Here is a 20306-nt window from a genome sequence, read left to right on the forward strand (position 1 = left end):
GATGGGGATGGAGAGCACAATGTGCTCCTCATAATCCAGGAGGAAGCAGTCAAGGACATGCTAAACCACCTGGACACCCACAAGTCTATGGGGCCTGATGGGATCCACCCGAGAATACTGAGAGAGCTGGCAGAGGAGCTTGCCAAGCCACTCTCCATCATTTATCAGCAGTCCTGGTTAACAGGGAAGGTCCCAGAAGACTGGAGGCTTGTCAATGTGACGCCCGTCTACAAGAAAGGCTGGAAGGAGGATCCTGGGAACTACAGGCCTGTCAGCCTGACCTCTGTACCAGGGAAGATTATGGAGTGGTTGGTCTTGAGAGTGCTCGCAGGGCATCTGCAGGACAACCAAGGGCTCAGGCCCAGCCAGCATGGGTTCATGAAAGGCAGGTCCTGCTTGACCAACCTGATCTCCTTCTATGACCAGGTGACCCGCCTAGTGGATGAGGGAAAGACTGTGGATGTTGTCTACCTGGACTTTAGTAAAGCCTTTGACAGCATCTCCCACAGCATTCTCCTGGAGAAACTGGCGGCTCGTGGCTTAGACAGGTTTACTCTTCACTGGGTGAGGAACTGGCTGGATGGCCAAGCCCAGAGAGTTGTGGTGAATGGCGTTAAATCCAGCTGGCGGCCGGTCACAAGCCGTGTTCCCCAGGGCTCGGTTCTGGGGCCGGTCTTGTTCAATATCTTTATTGATGATCTGGATGAGGGAATTGAGTGCTCCCTCAGTAAGTTTGCAGATGACACCAAGCTGGGTGGGAGTGTTGATCTGCTGGAGGGTAGGAGGGCTCTGCAGAGGGATCTGGACAGGCTGGATCGATGGGATGAGGCCAACTGTATGAGGTTTAATAAGGCCAAGTGCTGGGTCCTGCACTTCGGCCAGAACAATCCCATGCAACGCTACAGGCTTGGGGAGGAGTGGCTAGAGAACAGCCCGGCGGAAAAGGACCTGAGGGTGCTGGTTGACAGCTGGCTGAACATGAGCCAGCAGTGTGCCCAAGTGGTCAAGAAGGCCAACAGCGTCCTGGCCTGTATCAGGAATAGTGTGGCCAGCAGGAGTAGGGAAGTGATTGTGCCCCTGTACTCGGCACTGGTCAGGCCGCACCTCGAATACTGTGTTCAGTTTTGGGCCCCTCACTACAGGAAGGATGTTGAGGTGCTGGAGCGTGTCCAGAGAAGGGCAATGAAGCTGGTGAGGGGTCTGGAGCACAAGTCTTATGAGGAGCGGCTGAGGGAACTGGGGTTGTTGAGTCTGGAGAAGAGGAGGCTGAGAGGAGACCTTATCGCTCTCTACAACTACCTGAAAGGGGGTTGTGGCGACGAGGGCGTTGGTCTCTTCTCCCAAGTAACTAGTGATAGGATGAGAGGAAATGGCCTCAAGTTGCGCCAGAGGAGGTTTAGATTGGATATTACGAAAAATTTCTTCACCAAGAGGGTGGTCAGGCATTGGAACAGGCTTCCCAGGGAGGTGGTGGAGTCGCCATCTCTGGAAGTGTTCAAAAAACGTGTGGATGTGGCGCTTCAGGACATGGTTTAGGGGACATGGTGGCGCTGAATTAATGGTTGGACTTGATGATCTTGAAGGTCCTTTCCAACCTAGTGATTCTGTGAAAATGATTATTCTGTAGCACACATAGCTTTGAAGAACTGCTGCTGTTGTGAGTCAGGTGCAAGACACACAGCTTTTAATAGACTTGTTGTGAGCTGTCAAGGATTTCAGTGCTCTCTTTTTTCCATACTTATCTGAATTCTGCTTTCAATTGGACAGGCTAGTTTTACTCCAGATGTATGTAGATCTTATCTTGTGAAATAATGAAAACCTTAGAGAGGCACGTATTCTTAATGATTCTTTCTGACACACTTGCACATCCAGTTTCAAGAGGTACTGGCATACAACTGTCATATTTGGTTAACAGGTTCTTAGAAGCAGACTTTTGGAAGTCAGTTCAATATTTGTCCAAAAAGCATTTGTATGAGCAGCTTTCTCAAACTTTGTGAATATGCTGTATGTGATTTCAAGCAGAGTCTGTCAGAAGTCTCTAACTACTGATGGTTGATGCCATAACTCTTCCTGAACAAAGATAATTTGTCCCTTTCTTTTTCTTCTTTCTTTGCCTTTTGCCAGGAATATTGAAGTCAAAGGTGAAATCCATTCTCTTGGCAGCTTAAATTTTGGCTTTCCAGCCTTTGAAATAAGATTGTATGTGTATATAGTATTTAATAGAAACCTTACGAATATTTTGTTTAGTGTATTGCCAAAACAGCTTTGGTCACAAAGATGCTCAAATAATTTTATTAGAAACAAAAGAGAATTTTGTTGGAAAATGTATTTTCACTGCCAGAGGAGTGATGGGTTTTCTCAAGTGTTCTTCAGAATAAGAGTTCTCCTACTGTACTGTAAGTAATTGAATTTGGTACACTTTAGGAATTGAATTTGGTACACATGGCTTATATTACCGAGTGAGTGGTGTGAAATGTAAGCTGTTAATGTTTTGTCCTGTATGTTTGCTCTCCTTTTTCTGATTGTAGGTATTATCCTTTGCAACAGGATCCCAAATGTTTACTAGCTGAATACAGTCTATTCTCTTTGGTTCTTTAAAAGCATTCCTTTTAAAGCAAGCTTTTATCCTGCTGTTTGACCTAGAGCTTAAAATTGTGGCATATCTAGTATTATGTGGATAATCATATGTCCTTAATTTTGTTTCTGGAGTTGCAATTGTCTCATCTTTGCATTGTCTCAATGTTGTCTTGCTGATGGAGTGCTTACTTGCCCTTTTAAGGATGTATTTGTACAGTGTTAAATTCACAAGTGATCTGTGTTCATTGGACTGTGAATTGTGGACCATCAGTGACATGTTACCCACTTCCATTGCAGTGGAGTTGAAAATAGAAATTTGTGACAATCCCTTTGTCATGGCAAGTTGATTTATCAGACTTTCTCTCCTTTCTGAAGAAATCTGAAGCCCTTTTATTGCATTCCTGACTCACTTGGATTTCTGCTTAGAAATTTCTGTTCAGAAATCCAAGAATTTAAGAGTTGTCTCTTGGATATTTTCTGTCTCTTCCAAAGTACACGTAGGCTTCTTTATTAAACATTTAACTTCAGCTATGTACAGCAATCATCTCAGGCATTTCTGGTGTGCTTGAGACAGCACCAGAGAAAGACAGAAGATGCACAGGACTTTAACACATTGATCTGCCTAGTTTTTATTCACAGCCGTTAGATGAGCAGAAAAGTACAATCTGCCCACAAGAAACAGATTTGCTTCTGTTTGAAATATGTCTTTGGGAGTTGTAGCTAAACCAGTTTAACATTTCCATTCTGAATTTTGTCAGGTTTTTGCTCTTATAGAACTGTATGCATGCCTTAACAGCCCCCACTGCCACCCTGTGTGTCTGTCTGAATTTTTAGTAACTCACAAGCAGTGTGTTTTCTCTTGTTTGTTTTGAGCTGTTCTGAAAACATTTATTAAATTGTTATGCTGAAACTGGTGTAGCTTCTTAGCTCTCCACCTTCTTACTCCCCCTCCTTTTTGTGTTTTTTTTTTCCTTCTAAGATCAGTCATGAGAAGAAAGTGGCATGATAACCTAATTCAGTAAAGCATTCTCTTGTGCTTGAAGTAGAGTCCTTGCTAATTTTTCTGTTGGAGTGTTAGACTCTGATAACCATGCATGCTCTAGAGATACCTGAGTCAATAGGGTCATTTGCCAAGGATGTTTCGAGGTCAAGGGGTGGTTTTGCTTCAGGAAGGCTGCACAGTCTTTTGGCCTTTTCATGAAGAGTGCTATGTTGTGGCCAGTTCATTTGGTCTGTGGTGCTTTCACTTTTCAATGATGTAAAGGACCTGCAAAGCATATTAGTGTGAGTGGTGGTTTTGCAGCAAAAAGGCTTATTCATAAAAAACAAAGGTATCTGTCACAAAGTTTTAAATATGGAACTGCTTGGAGGAGGGATGCGAATGCTTCCAGCCACACCACAGCCTGATGTGGCTTAGGCTGATGATTGTAGCCAGGCAAAATGGTAAAAAGTCCTGTTACTTTCAAAAGTAATTGAAGAAAAGCTTGTTCGTTATAAGCTATTGCTGTGTTGAAAATTTACTGTGTTAGTCCATCTTGCAGTGATGTGTTCCCAGGTGTTTCTGTCTTGAGTTCCTTCTGTGCGGTCACTAGAAGTATCCATCAGGCTCTCCAAAGCTACTTTGCAGGTGCAACAACTTTCTGAAAGAGTCTTTTTATGATGGAAGGATTGAAAATGTAGTCCCAGCTATTTTAGTTTTACTGGGAAATGAGCATATTCTTTTGCATACCTGTGTGTCAGTCATACTTTAACTTTGCAGAAAAGGAAGGGCTGCTCTCCAGGTGAAGAGTCAAATCTACTGGCCTTGTTCTCTTTCCTACCCATTCAGTCCCCTGCAACACTGCAAAAGTGTTTATGATATCGTTAAAGTTTAACCATTTCTTTTTATTAACTCATGTGTATGCTTATCCTGAAGAACTTCTCAGCCTTGTAGGTTACATGTGGCAATTTCACTGTATAAAACAGAGTGATCAGTACTTATTAATGGGGTTGGACTTTCTTTCCCGTTAGATTTGGTATTCACCCTGTGGCCGGCCGTATGCCTGGTCAGCTGAACGTACTCCTAGCAGAAGCTGGTGTTCCCTATGATATCGTACTGGAAATGGATGAGATCAACGAAGACTTCCCAGGTTAGCATGCGACGTATAAATTTCCATTAGATTGGATTTGATCTTGTCAATTTTTATTTGATCTTGCTTTTATATTTCACAAGGATTTTAAAAATAGAACATCTCACTCAGGCCATTCAGTTTCTTTTTGTGCCTCTTGTGATACCACTGTAGAGAAGCAGAGGCCTTTCTCTTGCAGTGTGAGTGCTCTCCCAGTTGCTGGCAAGTGAGCACAGAGGAATACAGGAAATAGCCTGACTCAGAAGCAGAAAACCGAGAAGCAGAGAGTACAGACAGGTAAAACAAAGGGAAATATTCAATGCAGGAGTACAGAAGAGATATTGGAAGGGAGGTTAAATAGGCCTGTGAAACTTGTATTTTCCCATAACCAAGAGAACAGTGGTGTGTTTTGGTTGGCGTGAGGTTTTTTGTTTGTTTTTTTAAATTGTATATAGCTGTGAAATAAATGACAAATGCTGTGTCTTTTTTATCACTGCTATCACTGTTACTGCTCCATACAGGAAAACTACTGTTACTTCTTTAGGTCAGGTGCTGTGGATGACTTGACCCTGTCATGTCTTGCAAACCTGTATAGCATTGTACAGACAACTTTTGGCTTTCTTACATCTTTCTTTAAAAATCAGAAGGTTGCTGGTAAAAAGGTTTTTTGAAAGAATATTCAAAGGAGAAGCCAGGCACAAATTGCACAAAGCAATTTGAAGGTGATGATACTACGTGTATGAGACCGCATTTAAATATCTAAGGATTTAACTTCTGTGTGGCAGAGTGGCCTAACGAGTCCCATGGAATGGGGTTGTGGATGCTTGCAGTTTGCTGGAGGTAGTTAGTAGCACACTTGGGGAAGAAGTATAATATAGTCAGAACTGTACTATGTATTTTCCCAGACTCTCATATATAACTTGCCTGATAAGTTTGTAAAATATTTGTGAATGAAAACCCATAAATGTTTGAAGACTGCTTACTGTAAGGGGTGGTTCTGCCTCTGAAGAGCAGATCTAACACAAAAATGTGTATCAGCCTCAGTGTTCAGGTTTGAGATAATTTTTCATCAGTTTTATTTGTTTTGCTGCAGAAACTGACTTGGTCCTTGTAATTGGTGCAAATGATACAGTTAATTCAGCAGCTCAGGAAGATCCAAACTCTATCATAGCTGGAATGCCAGTTCTTGAGGTCTGGAAGTCCAAACAGGTGAGACGAACAGAGTTGCGTTAGCACCTACCTTCAGGAGCATACTTTTAAAAACATGGTTTATAGGATAAGCTAACAAGATTCTTCTACTCTTCTGGTTTCCATGAGAATCTTTTCTGCAAAGGTGTCCAACAAAACAGTCAGTACTTTGCAAGTGTGATGCATTGTTCATGATTTTATGATCATCAGCAAGTGCTTTAGTGAGACTAATGAAGACTGCAGTAGAAAAGAGCAATGAAATTGCTTCTACTAAAATATGTGACTAGAAGAAATGATGTTCTGCTTACATCTGCAGCCCTGAAGCATTTCTGTACAAATATCTGCTTTTTTAAGTTTATAGGAAATTCGATTGGCAAGTTTAATATTGAGGTGGAAATGCAAAAACAAATAATAAGCTTAAATTAAAAAAAAAAACAAACAAAAAGAAACAATGAGTGGCTGGGTTGAGTAGAGAGCTTAGTCTGTTCAGATTGAACTGATAGCTTAGTTACCTCACTAGTTTTGTTCTTTGAAAGCCACATTGGTCTAAAGTACATATACTTGAGTCTCCTTGATGTGAAATCTTTGATCTCTTGTTATGAACCCAATCGTAGCCTCAGTTCTTCTATGGCTTAACTATTTAAGTACTCAGTCATAGGCACATACATTTATCAAAGTTCCGTGCTTAGCTATGTGTTGCAATTTGGGAAATAAATATGTGCATGGTTAAAGTTGCTAAAGCTTCGCAGTTTCTCCACTGAAGGTGCCATGGTTAAGTGGCTTGATATTTAATAGCTAAAACCATCTGAAATTTATTTTAGGATTTTTATTTTTATTTTATTTTATTTTAAAATCCCATGTATGAAGTAATACAGAATAATAGTCTGGATAAATACCAGAGAGCGTTGCACCGAGTATTGTTGTGAATGTTCATCTGAATTGTGTTGCTGTTGGGGAACTCAGTTCTTAAAATAGTTCAAAAATAAAAAAGCTTCAAAAACCTTCTATGTTATAATCATCAGTCCCTATCTTGCTTTGACTTTATTACATTTAATAAAGTAAAAGCATATGCATGTGTAGTGTCCACAGTCTCTTCATCTGACATGTAATATTGTGTTTAGCAATAAAATGTTTCTGAAACTGGTCCAGATATCAATTTATCTGCTATATTAAAATTTGAAATACAGTTTTTGCAGCAGTGAGCACCCTGTTTTGGCTAGGGATCTCTCTTCCTTTCCCTTCATTTGTGAAGGCTGGTTTTGTGTTGTCTTTGAGGGGAATGGTGGTTGGTTTTTGCTGTTTCAAACATGAACTCTTTATGTGCAGGTCATTGTAATGAAGAGATCTTTGGGAGTCGGTTATGCAGCGGTGGACAATCCAATCTTCTACAAACCAAATACTGCCATGTTGTTGGGAGATGCTAAGAAGACCTGTGATGCTCTGCAGGCCAAAGTCAGAGAATCGTATCAAAGCTAAATACTGATTTATATTCCACTCATGATTGTGACTACAGTTTTGTCATGGAAAACAAGAAGAATCTCTTACTGTCATACTGCAGCCGGCATTTGGAGAAGACTGCATTGACTCCTAGGAGATGTAGTTCAGTCAGGGAATGTAGGCTTTTATGAGAGGGTGTGCACATTAGCCCTTCAAACTAGATCTCCCATGAGACAATGCATTAAAGAACAAAAATGTGCTTTTTAAGGTTAACAGTGAGCTGTTAGAAGCAAGAACCAATAACTTGGTGATCATCTTTAAGTAGTTATTGGCTTCTTCCTCCTAATTGTCTGTACTTTTTTCATGGAAATTCACTAAAAATACTGTGCCAAAATTGTATTCTGTCTTATCATCAAAGCTGTGCTTTGGCCAGTATGGACAAAACAAATAGTTGTTTCATCAAAATTTAAATCAAGATTGAAAACAGATGCAAGCAGATGCAAATACAAGCTTACATAGTTTGAGATTCTAAGCAGAATATTCTGTTAATACAGAAAAATTTGAAATGTTTCTTTTGGGGATTATGTGGGTGCTGTGAATGAGGAACATTTTAGAAAAGTTACTTTTCTTTAAAATACAGTTCCACTTTTTTGTAGTGCCCACTTACATTGTGTAAAATGAAACACGATTTCAGGGACCTACCAAGCGATCTTCAAGCCTGACAAGGAAATGTACACTTACTTGCACTGCTTAACTGTTTTAAGCAGCTGCTAAATTCTCCATCTTTTCTAGACTTTGCCTTTTTAAATGTCTGAGGAAAAATACGATCCAGTTCTGTACAGGCAGGCCATCTTGCATACCTGATCTGTTCACAGAATTTGGACCACAGTGTTTCAGTTCATGGTCACTTAGAATTTTAACTGTATTTGCTACTTTAAAATTTAGTGATGCTTTCTTAATTAACATTTTTGTGATGCTGGAAAAGGCACTTCTGAACATATTTAAGATGCTGGAGTTTATTAGAATTTTTCTAAATAAATAAGCTATTGTTTGGACAGCACAGAAACATACCAAACTTATAATCCAGTGTTTTGATTATTTGACTTCTCCCTAATCTAATTAAAAGCTCTGTTTAATTCCCATAATAAGTTCAGCAAAGAATTAAATTAAATTATGACATAGATGGCTGTTTTGTTTTTATTATGTTAAGTGTATTTGAGTGGAACTCAAATATTTGCCTAATAAAATGAATTTATCATGTTTCCATAATGATGTAGCAACTGTCCATGGTGACGAAGGCTAAATAGAAATAGCTGTACTTGTGTTAGAAAGCATTCATATCTGGGGAAGACAAACTATTATGAAGTCTTGAAATTAATCCATCTTGATTGATAGAACAAACTTTTTATTACACCATGTATAGACACCTTATATAATATTTCTACTTAGCTACCTCTGTTTTTATGTGAAGATCACTTAAAACACAGACTTGGAACAGGTAATGCATTAAGAAATGTAACAAGGTATGAAAGAAGCTACCCTTTTTGCAAATCTCTTTTATATAGTTGAATACAAAATATGTAAGCATTAATATGCTGTACACTGCAGGAAAAGACTTGTAATTAAATTTTAATTTAAAACATTGCAGCTGCTATATTTGAATGTAGCATGTATGGCCTCTTGATTTCGTTGTATTCAACTTTTCTTTTAGGACTGCAAAAAATAGGAGGGAAATGGGAGAAGGGGAAAGACAGGGAAATAAAACTCTCTCCCTCCCAACTAAGTGAAAAAGGGATTTGGTGGGATTTAACATCCTAAATTTATTATTGTCAAACTTCAGGTATCTAACTGCGGTATGCAACATGTCTCTGCTTATAAACAGCTCATACAAGACTTAGTTTTTCTTATTAAAAACATAATTATTTTTTTCCTTTGTATTTGGGGAAGAAAACCCATACTTTTATGTTGGATCAGAGGTACCAGTGTTATCTTTAAAACTGTGCTTTACCATGAAACACCAGGTAATTGTTGAAGAGCTAATAAAAAGTTGATTATTTTTCTTTACTGATCACTGTCTCTTTTCTCTTCTGTTGTCTTTCCTGAGTAGGTAAGTAGTCTGAGATTCTTTCTGGGACTTAAAAGATCAAAATGCCACCAAAGGATATTGAGATCGAAGAATGTAGTGAAAAGGAATCATAGTGAAATATGCATATTTCTTTTTTAAATTTGAATGGTTCTTCATTCATTCTAGGTATGGCTGGTGTCACCTGACCTTAGCAGCTCCACTGTGAGCTTTTCTAGTAAATGAAGAGGATTAGACAACTTCTGAGAGCAGTTGGTCAGTATGTGTTGCCTTTCTGACTTACAAAAAACAAAACAAACCCATAAGAACTAACTTGGTTGAGTACTTAATTTTCCATTGTCTGAGGAGTGAGATGAATCCTGTCCCTTTGAGCCTGATACCATATAATAAGTTACCAATAATAACTAAGAACTGTGCTTCAGTTCTTAGTTATTTAGTTCTACAAGATGGTCAAGTTGATTGTTGTGATGACTTCAGTTTCTATCTTCAAAGTAAATGACAGATGAATAATCTTAGCCATCTGATAGTCTGTTCAATTGCATCATTGCACAAGTCTGCCATGCACCTTTCATGATTTCTTCAAGTTCTGGTCAAGCTGAAACTTGAGGTCTCTTTCAGAGGCTGCAGCCTGGTGTTGATTCATGAGGTCACTTCTCTTCCCTCTTGATTCAGCAGCCCACCTGGGAAGCATATACCCACACTGTGGATTGGTAGTCTGACAAATGGTAAAGCTGTAGCCTGTGTCCTTTTGTGGATCTGACTACTAGTTTGAAGATCACATGGTGTCTACCCTGCCTCCAGCTGCTTATTAGCACCCAAGAGGCATTTACCCTAGCCTGCCTCAAGCAGGCTATGAAACTGTTCTGATCGGATCATGGCAAAGCAGTGCAGCAAGAACAAAAGGAGACAGGATGGAAGATACTGATTTCTGTTCACCTGGTGGAACGCTTCCAGTTTGCAGTGTGTGTCCATGATCTTGAAACACTTTGATTCTTTGCGTTTAAGAGAAGTTGTACTATTAAAGTTACAGAGGAATTTAGGTTGGAAGGATCCTCTAGAAATAATTTTGTTCAGTCCCCTCCTGAAAAGAGATCCAGTTTGATTATTTGATCATATTGCTCCAGGCTTTGATTTGAACATCTCTTGGGTGAGGTTGCACAGCCTCTCTGTTCCCGTATTCCAGTGTTTGATAATTCCCATTCTGAACAAGTTTTTTTTTAATATCTGATTGGGATTTCCTTTACTGCAGCTTCTGTGCATTACCTAGCCTAATGCTGTTACTGTGCCCCTCTGAGAAGAGTGTTTTCACCACTGTCTCATGGAAAACAACGGGAAGATTCTGCTCTTATCCTTCTAAGGCTGACAAACTAGGTTCTTTCCTTTTCTCCTTGTATGTCATATGTGAACAAAGGGTCACAATTTAGCTCACTTCAGTATGTCAATGATTTCTTGTACTGGACACACTAATCCAGACGCAGTCTGCCAAGTACAAAGTGCAGGGGAGTCATCACTTCCCTTACCTGCTGGCTCTATGCTTACTGGTACAGCCCAACCAATACACAGTTGGCCATTGCTGCAAGGTTGTGCTGCTGTTTCATGATGGTCTAGTGGGACCATCTTGTTTTCCACAGAGCTGTCTTGTAGCTAGTTGGTCCCTGCTCTGTACTGTTGTATGGTTGCTCCATCTTGAGCAATGGACTTTGCATTTGCCTTGGAACTAACTGTTTCTTAGCCTGCGGAGGTCCCTCTGGCAGTCATGGCTTCCAGTATATAACTTGTTCCTGCAATTTGCTAAAATCTGTTAGCCTGTTGTGAATGCTTTCCTTCCCTTTGTCTGGGTCTGTAATAAAAACATTAAAGAGTGTATGTTGACTTCAGCACTGACCCCCTCATGAATGCTATTGCTGTTTCACCACTAGCTAGGCTTCATCCTGTGATCAAAACCATTTCAGTCTGGTGGATGAGACAGTTTTCCACCTCATCAATATTCCAGTTGTGCAAACTTATGTCACCAATGAGCCTGGATGCTGAGGGAAAGCTTGTCAAAGGCCTTGCTAAAAATGAAGGTAGGCAACATCCGTTGCTCTTCCTGTGTCCACAGGGTCAGTCATCTCACTGTATGATGCACTTAGGTTGGTCAGGCATGATTTGCCCATGGAGAAGAGAAAGCTCTGGGGAGACGTTAGGCCAACCGTATCCTGGGCTGCATCCAAAGCAGTGTGGCCAGCAGGTCAAGGGAGGTGATTCGGCCCCTCCACTGTGCTCTGGTCAGACCCCATCTGCAGTCCTGTGTCCAGCTCTGGAGCCCTCAGCTCAGGAAAGACATGGACATGTTGGAACAGGTCCAGAGGAGGCCACCAAAATGATCAGAGGGACGGAACACCTCTCCTGTGAGGACAGGCTGAGAAGAGTTGGGGTTGGTTCAGCCTGGAGAAGAGAAGGCTCCAAGGAGACCTTCTTGCAGCCTTCCAGTACTTAAAGGGGGCTTAGAAGAAAGATGGGAACAGATTTTTTAGCAGGACCCATTGCGATAGGACAAGGGGGTAATGGTTTTAAACTAAAAGAGCGTAGATTTAGACTCGACCTAATGGAGAAACTTTTCACAGTGAGGGTGGTGAAACACTGGCCCAGGTTGCCCAGAGAGATGCCCCATCCCTGGAAACATTGGAGGGCAGGTTGGATGAGGCTCTGAGCAACCTGATGTGGTTGAGGATGTCCCTGCAGGGGGGTTGGACTAGATGACCTTTAAAGATCTCTTCCAACCCAAGTTTCTATGATTCTAAAATTTAAATTCAAAAACCCACCCCAAAACAAAAAAATCTTTTTCTCCACTAATATATGCATGTGTTTGTGTAAGCTTTCAAATTCTGCAGGAAAACTTCACAGGAAGGAATTTGAATACTGGGGGATCTGGGTGCTCTGTTCTGTACCTAAGCAGTGCAGCTCAAATACTTACTCTGTAAGACTTGCAGTGAGTATTGTTCGAACAATATCACTGATGTGGGGTGGTTTAAAAAAAATAAATTACAAACAGTAATGACTTGCATAATCCACCTGCTCTGTAGCTGCCTAGAGGATATATTGCATTAACTGTGTTAGACTCATATGATACATAGTTCTCCCTGAGAAGAAGAGACATATTTACACAATTTCATAAATGGCTTAGTAATATTTGAAGCTCCAAGTTCCCAAAAGGTGATCTTTTCAAGTAGCAAAAACAGTCCTAAAACATTAAGGTATTACTTGAGAAATTAAAGGACCAATTTATAGCCCTTATTACAAGGCGATCATCATAATGACTTCTAAGGAAAGAACTTCTCCGGTTGCAAAGGTAATGGGAAAAGTTAGCTAATGAGAAGTGAGTGAATGGAAAAAAGTGTTAGAGGAAACATAACTTAATTATTCTGCTTTCTCTGTTTCACTTTTGCCTGGAGGCAGATTTTCCCTGAGAAGGGGGGATCATACTCTTCAACTGAATGTATGCATAGGTAGCTTGTGTTCTTCCCTTAATGACAGTTGATGAGTTTTATTTTTCCCCATACACTCCAAGACTGCATATAGCCCTGTACATCATTCTGAAAGCTGGCACTCCACAGTCCAATTTTCTGCACGGCATGTATAAATTATAAATTAATACCCAGTTTCACTTACCTGTTAGAAATGGGTTTTTTTACTTACCTAGAGAAATGGGTCTCAAATCTATATTGCTAATTTTTCAATTCACATCTCTCGACACATTTTTGAACTCTGTAGGTTGTACTTCTGCAAAGCAGTTTCAATTAAGACAAGGATATGGAAAATAACTATTAAAACTTATTTACCTACTACAACTGTCTTTGGAATATTATGTGATCAAGAGGTACAAAATACTCCTGTTATACATTTTGAAAATAGGGTCAAAGTGGGTGAGACAAGATGGGAAAGAAATTGTATGTCACAGAAGTAGTCATGCTGCAAAGATCAGACCTTTACTTTACATGGAAATATACTTTGAAAATAAGATTATACATGATGCAGTTCTGTTAGATGTGCTGAATATGACATTTACGAACAGCGTGATGTTTTGCAATTAGGCGTGAGACCAGAAAAAGGCCCTGTGTGTGTCTTGACCTTCTTTTCCTGTCCCTTGGTGACAAAACCGATAAAACTGGTTATTATCCAAACCTTTCCCTATTAAAGGAACAAAGCAATAAAGGAACTGGATGACAAAAGGGCTGAGGGGGCTTCACACTCAGTAAGAAGTGTCTCCTGAAAGAAGATTGCAGTTGAACTCTAGCACAGCATGAAATTAAGTTATTCTATTACATGGTCAGTCTAACCCCTAATTTAAAAAATCCCTAGCAGAATGGAAACTAACAGCTAGTGAACATAAAAAGCTCAAGCAGATGTTAAAGCTGTCTCATGCAGTAATAACTAGCAGTTGCCCATTCTCCGTATTAAAATATTACAGATGTGGATAGGAAAAACCATTTGGTTTTCTGATTTTACATTCTCAGAAGCTCATTGTTGTCATAGGCCATGGTACAATGAACTTAAGTTCTCAAGTGTTTTATGGTGGATTTGTTAATGTGTGGACACAACACAGGAAGTTGGCTCTTTTCTAATTTATGGGCACATCAACAATCCTTATTTTTCATCAGCACTCTGTCCCCAAACATATCCATTGAATGTTAGATTAGTGAACCATATAAGATGAGGTGATCTAATCATATTTGAATTTTAAAACTGGAGAAGTGTAATCAACATAGTGCATTATATTTTTCATGTTACATTCCTGATGTAACATTGACTTGTTTTTTTAAACTTACAGAGATATCATAAACCATGCTTTCTACCTGGTCAATCTGATCTGTGAACAGTGTTAAGGTTACCTGTGGAGCTGCTGAATTTTGTCTGTAGACCTCAGAACCATTCTTTTCTTCAGGGCAATGGAGAAAAAGGTGTCTGTTGCCTTTTTACCTACTCATTCCTTTTTTGGTTTGTGCGAAATCATTATGGCATTTGGTGTTTAAATGCTAAATCTTACTGAGTGATCTAATTTCTGTTGTCCTCTGAAGGAGGTAATCACCTTTGCATTTTTGTGGAGTTGATCTTACAGGAAACCATGCAGTAGCTCCACCTTTCTGTCCTGTATGTATAATAAGCTAGAAAAGAGTGTCAGCTTCTCATCTCTGCCATAGACTGACCATTGTCGTTGGTCCTAAATCACAGAATCACAGAATCACTAAGGTTGGAAAGGACCTTCAAGATCGTCAAGTCCAACCATTAATCCAGCGCCACCGTGTCCCCTAAACCATGTCCTGAAGCGCCACATCCACACGTTTTTTGAACACTTCCAGAGATGGCGACTCCACCACCTCCCTGGGCAGCCTGTTCCAATGCTTGACCACCCTCTCGGTGAAGAAATTTTTCCTAATATCCAATCTAAACGTCCCCTGGCGCAACTTGAGGCCATTTCCTCTTGTCCTATCACTAGTTACTTGGGAGAAGAGACCAACACCCTCGTCGCCACAACCCCGTTTCAGGTAGTTGTAGAGAGCAATAAGGTCTCCCCTCAGCCTCCTCCAGACTCAACAACCCCAGTTCCCTCAGTTGCTCCTCATAAGACTTGTGCTCCAGCCCCTCACCAGCTTTGTTGCCCTTCTCTGGACACACCCCAGCACCTCAATGTCCTTCTTGTGGTGAGGGGCCCGAACCTGAACACAGGATTCGAGGTGCGGCCTGACCAGTGCCGAGTACAGGGGCACAATCACTTCCCTACTCCTGCTGGCCACACTATTTCTGATACAGGCCAGGATGCTATTGGCCTTCTTGGCCACCTGGGCACACTGCCGGCTCATATTCAGCCGGCTGTCAACCAGCACCCTCAGGTCCTTTTCCGCTGGGCTGCTCTCCAGCCACTCCTCCCCAAGCCTGTAGCGTTGCATGGGGTTGTTGTGACCCAAGTGCAGGACCCAGCACTTGGCCTTATTAAACCTCATACAGTTGACCTCGGCCCATCGATCCAGCCTGTCCAGATCCCTCTGCAGAGCCCTCCTACCCTCCAGCAGATCAACACTCCCACCCAACTTGGTGTCTTCTGCAAACTTACTGAGGGCGCACTCAATCCCCTCATCCAGATCATCGATAAAAATATTGAGTAAGACCGGCCCCAGAACTGAGCCCTGGGGGACACCGCTTGTGACCAGCTGCCAGCCGGATAAATGTTGCTCTGCTGCTCTAACATCTATTTTCAAACATAAACCTGCTCATTTTTCTTTACTGTGAGGGTGATGAGACACTGGAACAGGTTGTCCAGAGAAGTTGAGGATGCCCCATCCCTGGAAGTGTTCAAGGCCAGGTTGGATGGGGCTTTGAGCAACCTGGTCTAGTGGAAGGTGTCCGTGCCCATGGCAGGGGGATTGGAACTAGGTGACCTTTAAGGTCCCTCCCAACCTAAACCATTCCATGATTCAATGATTCATTTGCTCTTTAAGGTAGCTGTAAATCCCTTATGTTCATTAAAGATCTGAACAGAGTGAATATGGCCTGAATGGGAGACAATATGAATAAAGAACTTCAGTTTTAGTTTGGAAACATACCCGAGTGTATTAACTTGAGATTACCATAGTACTCATGTTAGACACATGTTGCAATTCCTCAGATTTATTAATATGGCTTTTCTTAAAATGTTGAGCAAAACAGTGTTGGGATGAAGCTGAGGTGACAGTGAAGACCAAAATACAGTTTGAAGAGCTCAGTGTAACAAACAGTGTAACACCGGAGGTACAAAGACTTGCCATTGGTTGTCCTGCAGGTGTGCTGGGTTGGTCTCCCTGATGCCACTGGCAAGGATGCCACTGGATAAGAAGGATGCATCTGAAGTTTTATGTCCTTTATTGATTACATGACAAATGAGAAAATTTTCAAGAGGAGTTGAGTTTGACTTTTGTTAACAACCAATCCTCTTTTATTCTATTTAGGGCCCAGTTCTGTGGCTTTGGGCTGAATAGTTAAAGCTCAGTGTTTGAATGGGTGTGATATCCTTCCATCTCAGAAAATGTAAAATGGCTTACAGACAGCAACCATTTTTAAAAATAAAATAAGTAGTAGTCTTAGCAACACATTGTTTCCATGCATGCATTCTTCTCAAAAGAATTGTCTTTAAAATTGTCAGCTCTTAAAAATAAAAGCAAGCTGGGTCTTTTACCAGCCAGAACCTGGAACACATATAGTCTTCCTTCTTCTTCCGTGTTGGTTTTGTGTTTGTTAGGTGGTATTCTACCACTAGTTTTCAATAAAACTGTAGCAAAGCCTTCCATGAATAAAGTAACTTCTCACTGCAAATAGCTGTAAAATCATTTTAGCCTACTTGTTTCTTTAATTCAGAAATAAGTTCTAGTGTTTGGAAGATATGTCTTTAAGATGATGTTTTGTTAGAATCGTTCCTGCAGGCAATGCTTTTTTTCTCAAAAAAGCATGTTGACGAGGTGCAAAAGTCAGTATTTGAGCCTTAGTTTTCAACCAGTATCTTTTTTATTTTATCTTCAAAATACACTGATTTGACTCTCAGCCAGAGTTACCTAATAATACATTAGGTTAGGACAGGGAAGTAGCTCAGGTTTTGATCAGTTTGACATGAAGTTTACCATACCTGAAGACTTATGCTCTTTGCAGGAAATACTGAAGCATTCTGCCAGAGTTTAAATTCATTAGTATTTTTCCATTTCCAGGCAGAGGTAATATCCACTCCCTTTTGTCTGTTTATCTCCAAAAAATGCTTCCATTATGAGTTTTACTTTTAAGAATAGTGGTAATTGGTTTGGGATTTATTCTGATGAACTTGCAGCATAACTTTTTTGGTCTTTGTTTTGTGGGTGAAACTTAATTTCCTTAATTGTCTGCATTTTGTGTTGTAGGAGGTGGCCATGGTTAGCAGGAAAGGAAACATGAAAAAGAATTACCATGGTTTGCAAGCTTTATATTGTGTTGAATACAAAGATAATAGGAAGCGAACAGAGACAAATAAGAGTTGGGTATCTAAAGCAGCTTCCCCTGCTCCCTGATATTTTAGGTTTTGTGTATTAAAGTTTCATCAAAATAAAACCACAAGAAGATACTTTATCCAACCTGCATCTTGATGTTGTATCCACAAATTTCAGTGCTCCTAATAGGAATTATTTTTTATTTACATCAGTATTCACAAGCTGTCAAGATAGAGGCATTTAAGAAATGTAAATGCTGAGATTTTTATCTTTGAAATATGAAATTCATGTTTTCTGATTAAAGTATAGATAAAGAAACCATTATCCCCTTACTGGATTGTATTTCTTGTGTATAAAATATTTTTGGGGTGCTCAAAATAAGGGATGGTTGAAAAGAAGCCCCCTTAAAGAACAGTATGATTCAGGCCTTTGTGTCCCAGGGAAGGTTTGATACTCTGAGAAGGGGAGTCCCAGTCTGCCTCATGACTGCCCTGTGGCAGTAATACCTCTACTTTAGAAGAGAAGTTAGCATCTTTGTCACCCCAAGCACTACGTAAGTGTTCAGGATGTGGAATATAAGTTGCCACAAAACCCCCACATCTTTTAAGGCTAGTGTTTTGCCATCGTTTATTAAAATCCTGTAGGAATAAACACTGTTGAGGTCCAAACAGTGCCAGTAAAGCTCTGTTTGTATGTGTGTTGGTGTGCATAAATGTGAATTGTCAAAGCGTAGGTTTCAGCTGATGCATCTCTATAAACATATTTTGCTTGAACATCTAAGACTTTTATGTACAGTACTGCCTGGTTGCACATTTAGAAATTTTTTCGAAAACTTGTTCAAGAAATGTCAAAGTTCGCTCTCTTTGGCTTAGCTTGTGTTCCCATTACCACTGGGAAATAATCCTTGTGCAGAATGTGTAATGGAGCAGCTATGACATTGTCTTCTGCAAAAGACCTTTCCTTCTTGGGGAGTTAGTTGTTGCTATTGTTTGGTGGCCTGTTGTTGTCATAACAGACTAAGAATGAAAGGGAGAGTTGACATCTTTTATTAGGCAACTGATGTAGTTGGGAAAAGAATAGACACATTTTTCAGACCTCATTTTCTTCTTTTAGTCGGAAATGGCCTTGTACTCAGCTTTGAAGGGTGCGTTAGGCTAAAAGCTTGTCTGGTTCTTTTCCCAGCTATATAATTTACATTATTTCCTCTTACAAAACGTGTTTTCTGTGGTATTTCAGGTAAACGTGTACCTTCTAACATTTCTTATTGCTATGGGATCCAAAATTATTAAATATTAATGTGGTATTAAAACTATCATCTGGTGTGTTTTTCTGGCATTTATTCTTAAATTACTTTGACCATTTTTCTTTTTCTCTAGCAGCAATGTTTCTTAACCGTCTCATTTTAAATTCTAAAATCTTGAAAATTCTTAGATAAGAATTTAAAATAGAATGCATATATTACTATTAACACAGAGAAATATTGAATTGTCTTACTGCAAGTAAGCTACAGCAAATAAAGGAAGTTGTGCATGCATGGTGAATAGAGGATATTTCAAGGTACGAAAAAAAGACAAAAGTTTTAAAAATATTATATTATATTTTCTAGCATTTGATGTCTTTCAGACTAGACTACTTGATTTGAATACTGTGTCAAATACTTCTTTAAAATTAACTAAAATACTTCACTCTGTTACAGAATTACCTAGTTTATAGCATTCTTTTATTACTTAACTGGATTCCAGTCTGTATCTTGCTCATTGATAATAAAATAATATAAAGTAAAATAAATGCCTGCTATCCCAAAGCTGTTTGATAATCAGTCATGTACTGTATTCATTCTAGCAGTTTTCATGACACAAATGGTCAGTGGCTGCCTTTTGATGGGACCTGAGCTTCTTTTCTCTGCTGTGTCCTTTTTGAGTGAGTTGTTATTGGTGGTAAGAACAACAGCAAGGTCTGGTTAAGTCCCCGATGCTGTGACTGGGCCTTATGCTTGACACTGTCATAGAAGAACTCCCATTTTCTTGGGATCATTCCAGAATGTCCACACTGGAGGTCTGTCCAGCTTCATCTTCCCTGGTGTATAAATTCTGCCTACGTGTTGTTATTGTGAGAAGCGTTCAGTAAAAACAGGTTAAGGAAATGATCTACTATGTCTTTGTGTATCATTATATGTACCTAGCCACTTAGTATGGAAATGCTTGATTTCTGAGCTCATAAAAATGAGGTTGAAAGTAGTTTGTAAGTATGAAAGTGCCTTTGGAGATCAGATATTTATAACAATATTACCCAGGCAGAATGTCTAATGCTGCTTCTGTGTTCCCTTCCCCAGTCCTAACAGCCTTGCTGGGACTTTTCAGAAACATTTTCTAAGTATTCCTACTCAGTTCAGCCATTAATATGTGCTTTTTGAGAGTATTCTATGTAGCACTTTGAGATTAGATGTATATTACAGATAGGTAGCAAATTTCGTTGGAGTGCCTTTAGGAAATCAATTTTCATTTTGCTTTTTTGAGGATTAAAACAAGCTGCAACATAAATGGCTTTGCAGTCAAACACTGTTGCAAACCTGGACATTAAAATCCTTATTTAAATGTGATCTGGGTGTCCTGTGTACCTCCTTAATCCTTGTGTCATTCTCCCTTCCGATTTTTTTAGTGGAGGTCCTGAAGAAGTTCTCCTCAGACAGAAGAACGGAGTAATGGCAATTGGAGCAAACAGGGAGCAGAAGGGAGCGAGAAAGAGATGGGTGCCGGAGCACCTGGCTTGAACGTTGAATAGTAATTTACTGTACCAGCCACTGGATGTCACTTGTTCCACATAAATATATGTAAGAAGTTCATAGTCTGGCATCAGAGAAAATAGTCTTCGTGTCTGCTGTGAACGTGGAAATGGTGCCTAGGTGGGCATGGACAGCAGAATTTTTCTTTCCCTGCTCTGTGCTTTTTC

General features: G+C 40.0%; 1 protein-coding gene across 1 annotated transcript in view; it reads left to right on the forward strand.

Annotated features, from left to right (window-relative positions):
- The window catches only part of NNT (nicotinamide nucleotide transhydrogenase), a gene marked incomplete at its 3' end in the record, with an annotated part of 47679 nt that extends 40330 nt beyond the window's left edge, over window positions 1–7349 (forward strand). Inside the window, exons 19-21 of the mRNA XM_082012850.1 lie at window positions 4588–4706; window positions 5779–5894; window positions 7200–7349. Of these exons, the coding sequence (XP_081868976.1) occupies window positions 4588–4706; window positions 5779–5894; window positions 7200–7349 (385 nt within the window). The remainder of the gene's footprint in view (window positions 1–4587; window positions 4707–5778; window positions 5895–7199) is intronic.
- Window positions 7350–20306: the final 12957 nt, after the last annotated feature.

The sequence above is a fragment of the Phaethon aethereus genome, assembly GCF_964289735.1.
Source record: "Phaethon aethereus genome assembly, chromosome: Z".
Taxonomy (NCBI): Eukaryota; Metazoa; Chordata; class Aves; order Phaethontiformes; family Phaethontidae; genus Phaethon; species Phaethon aethereus.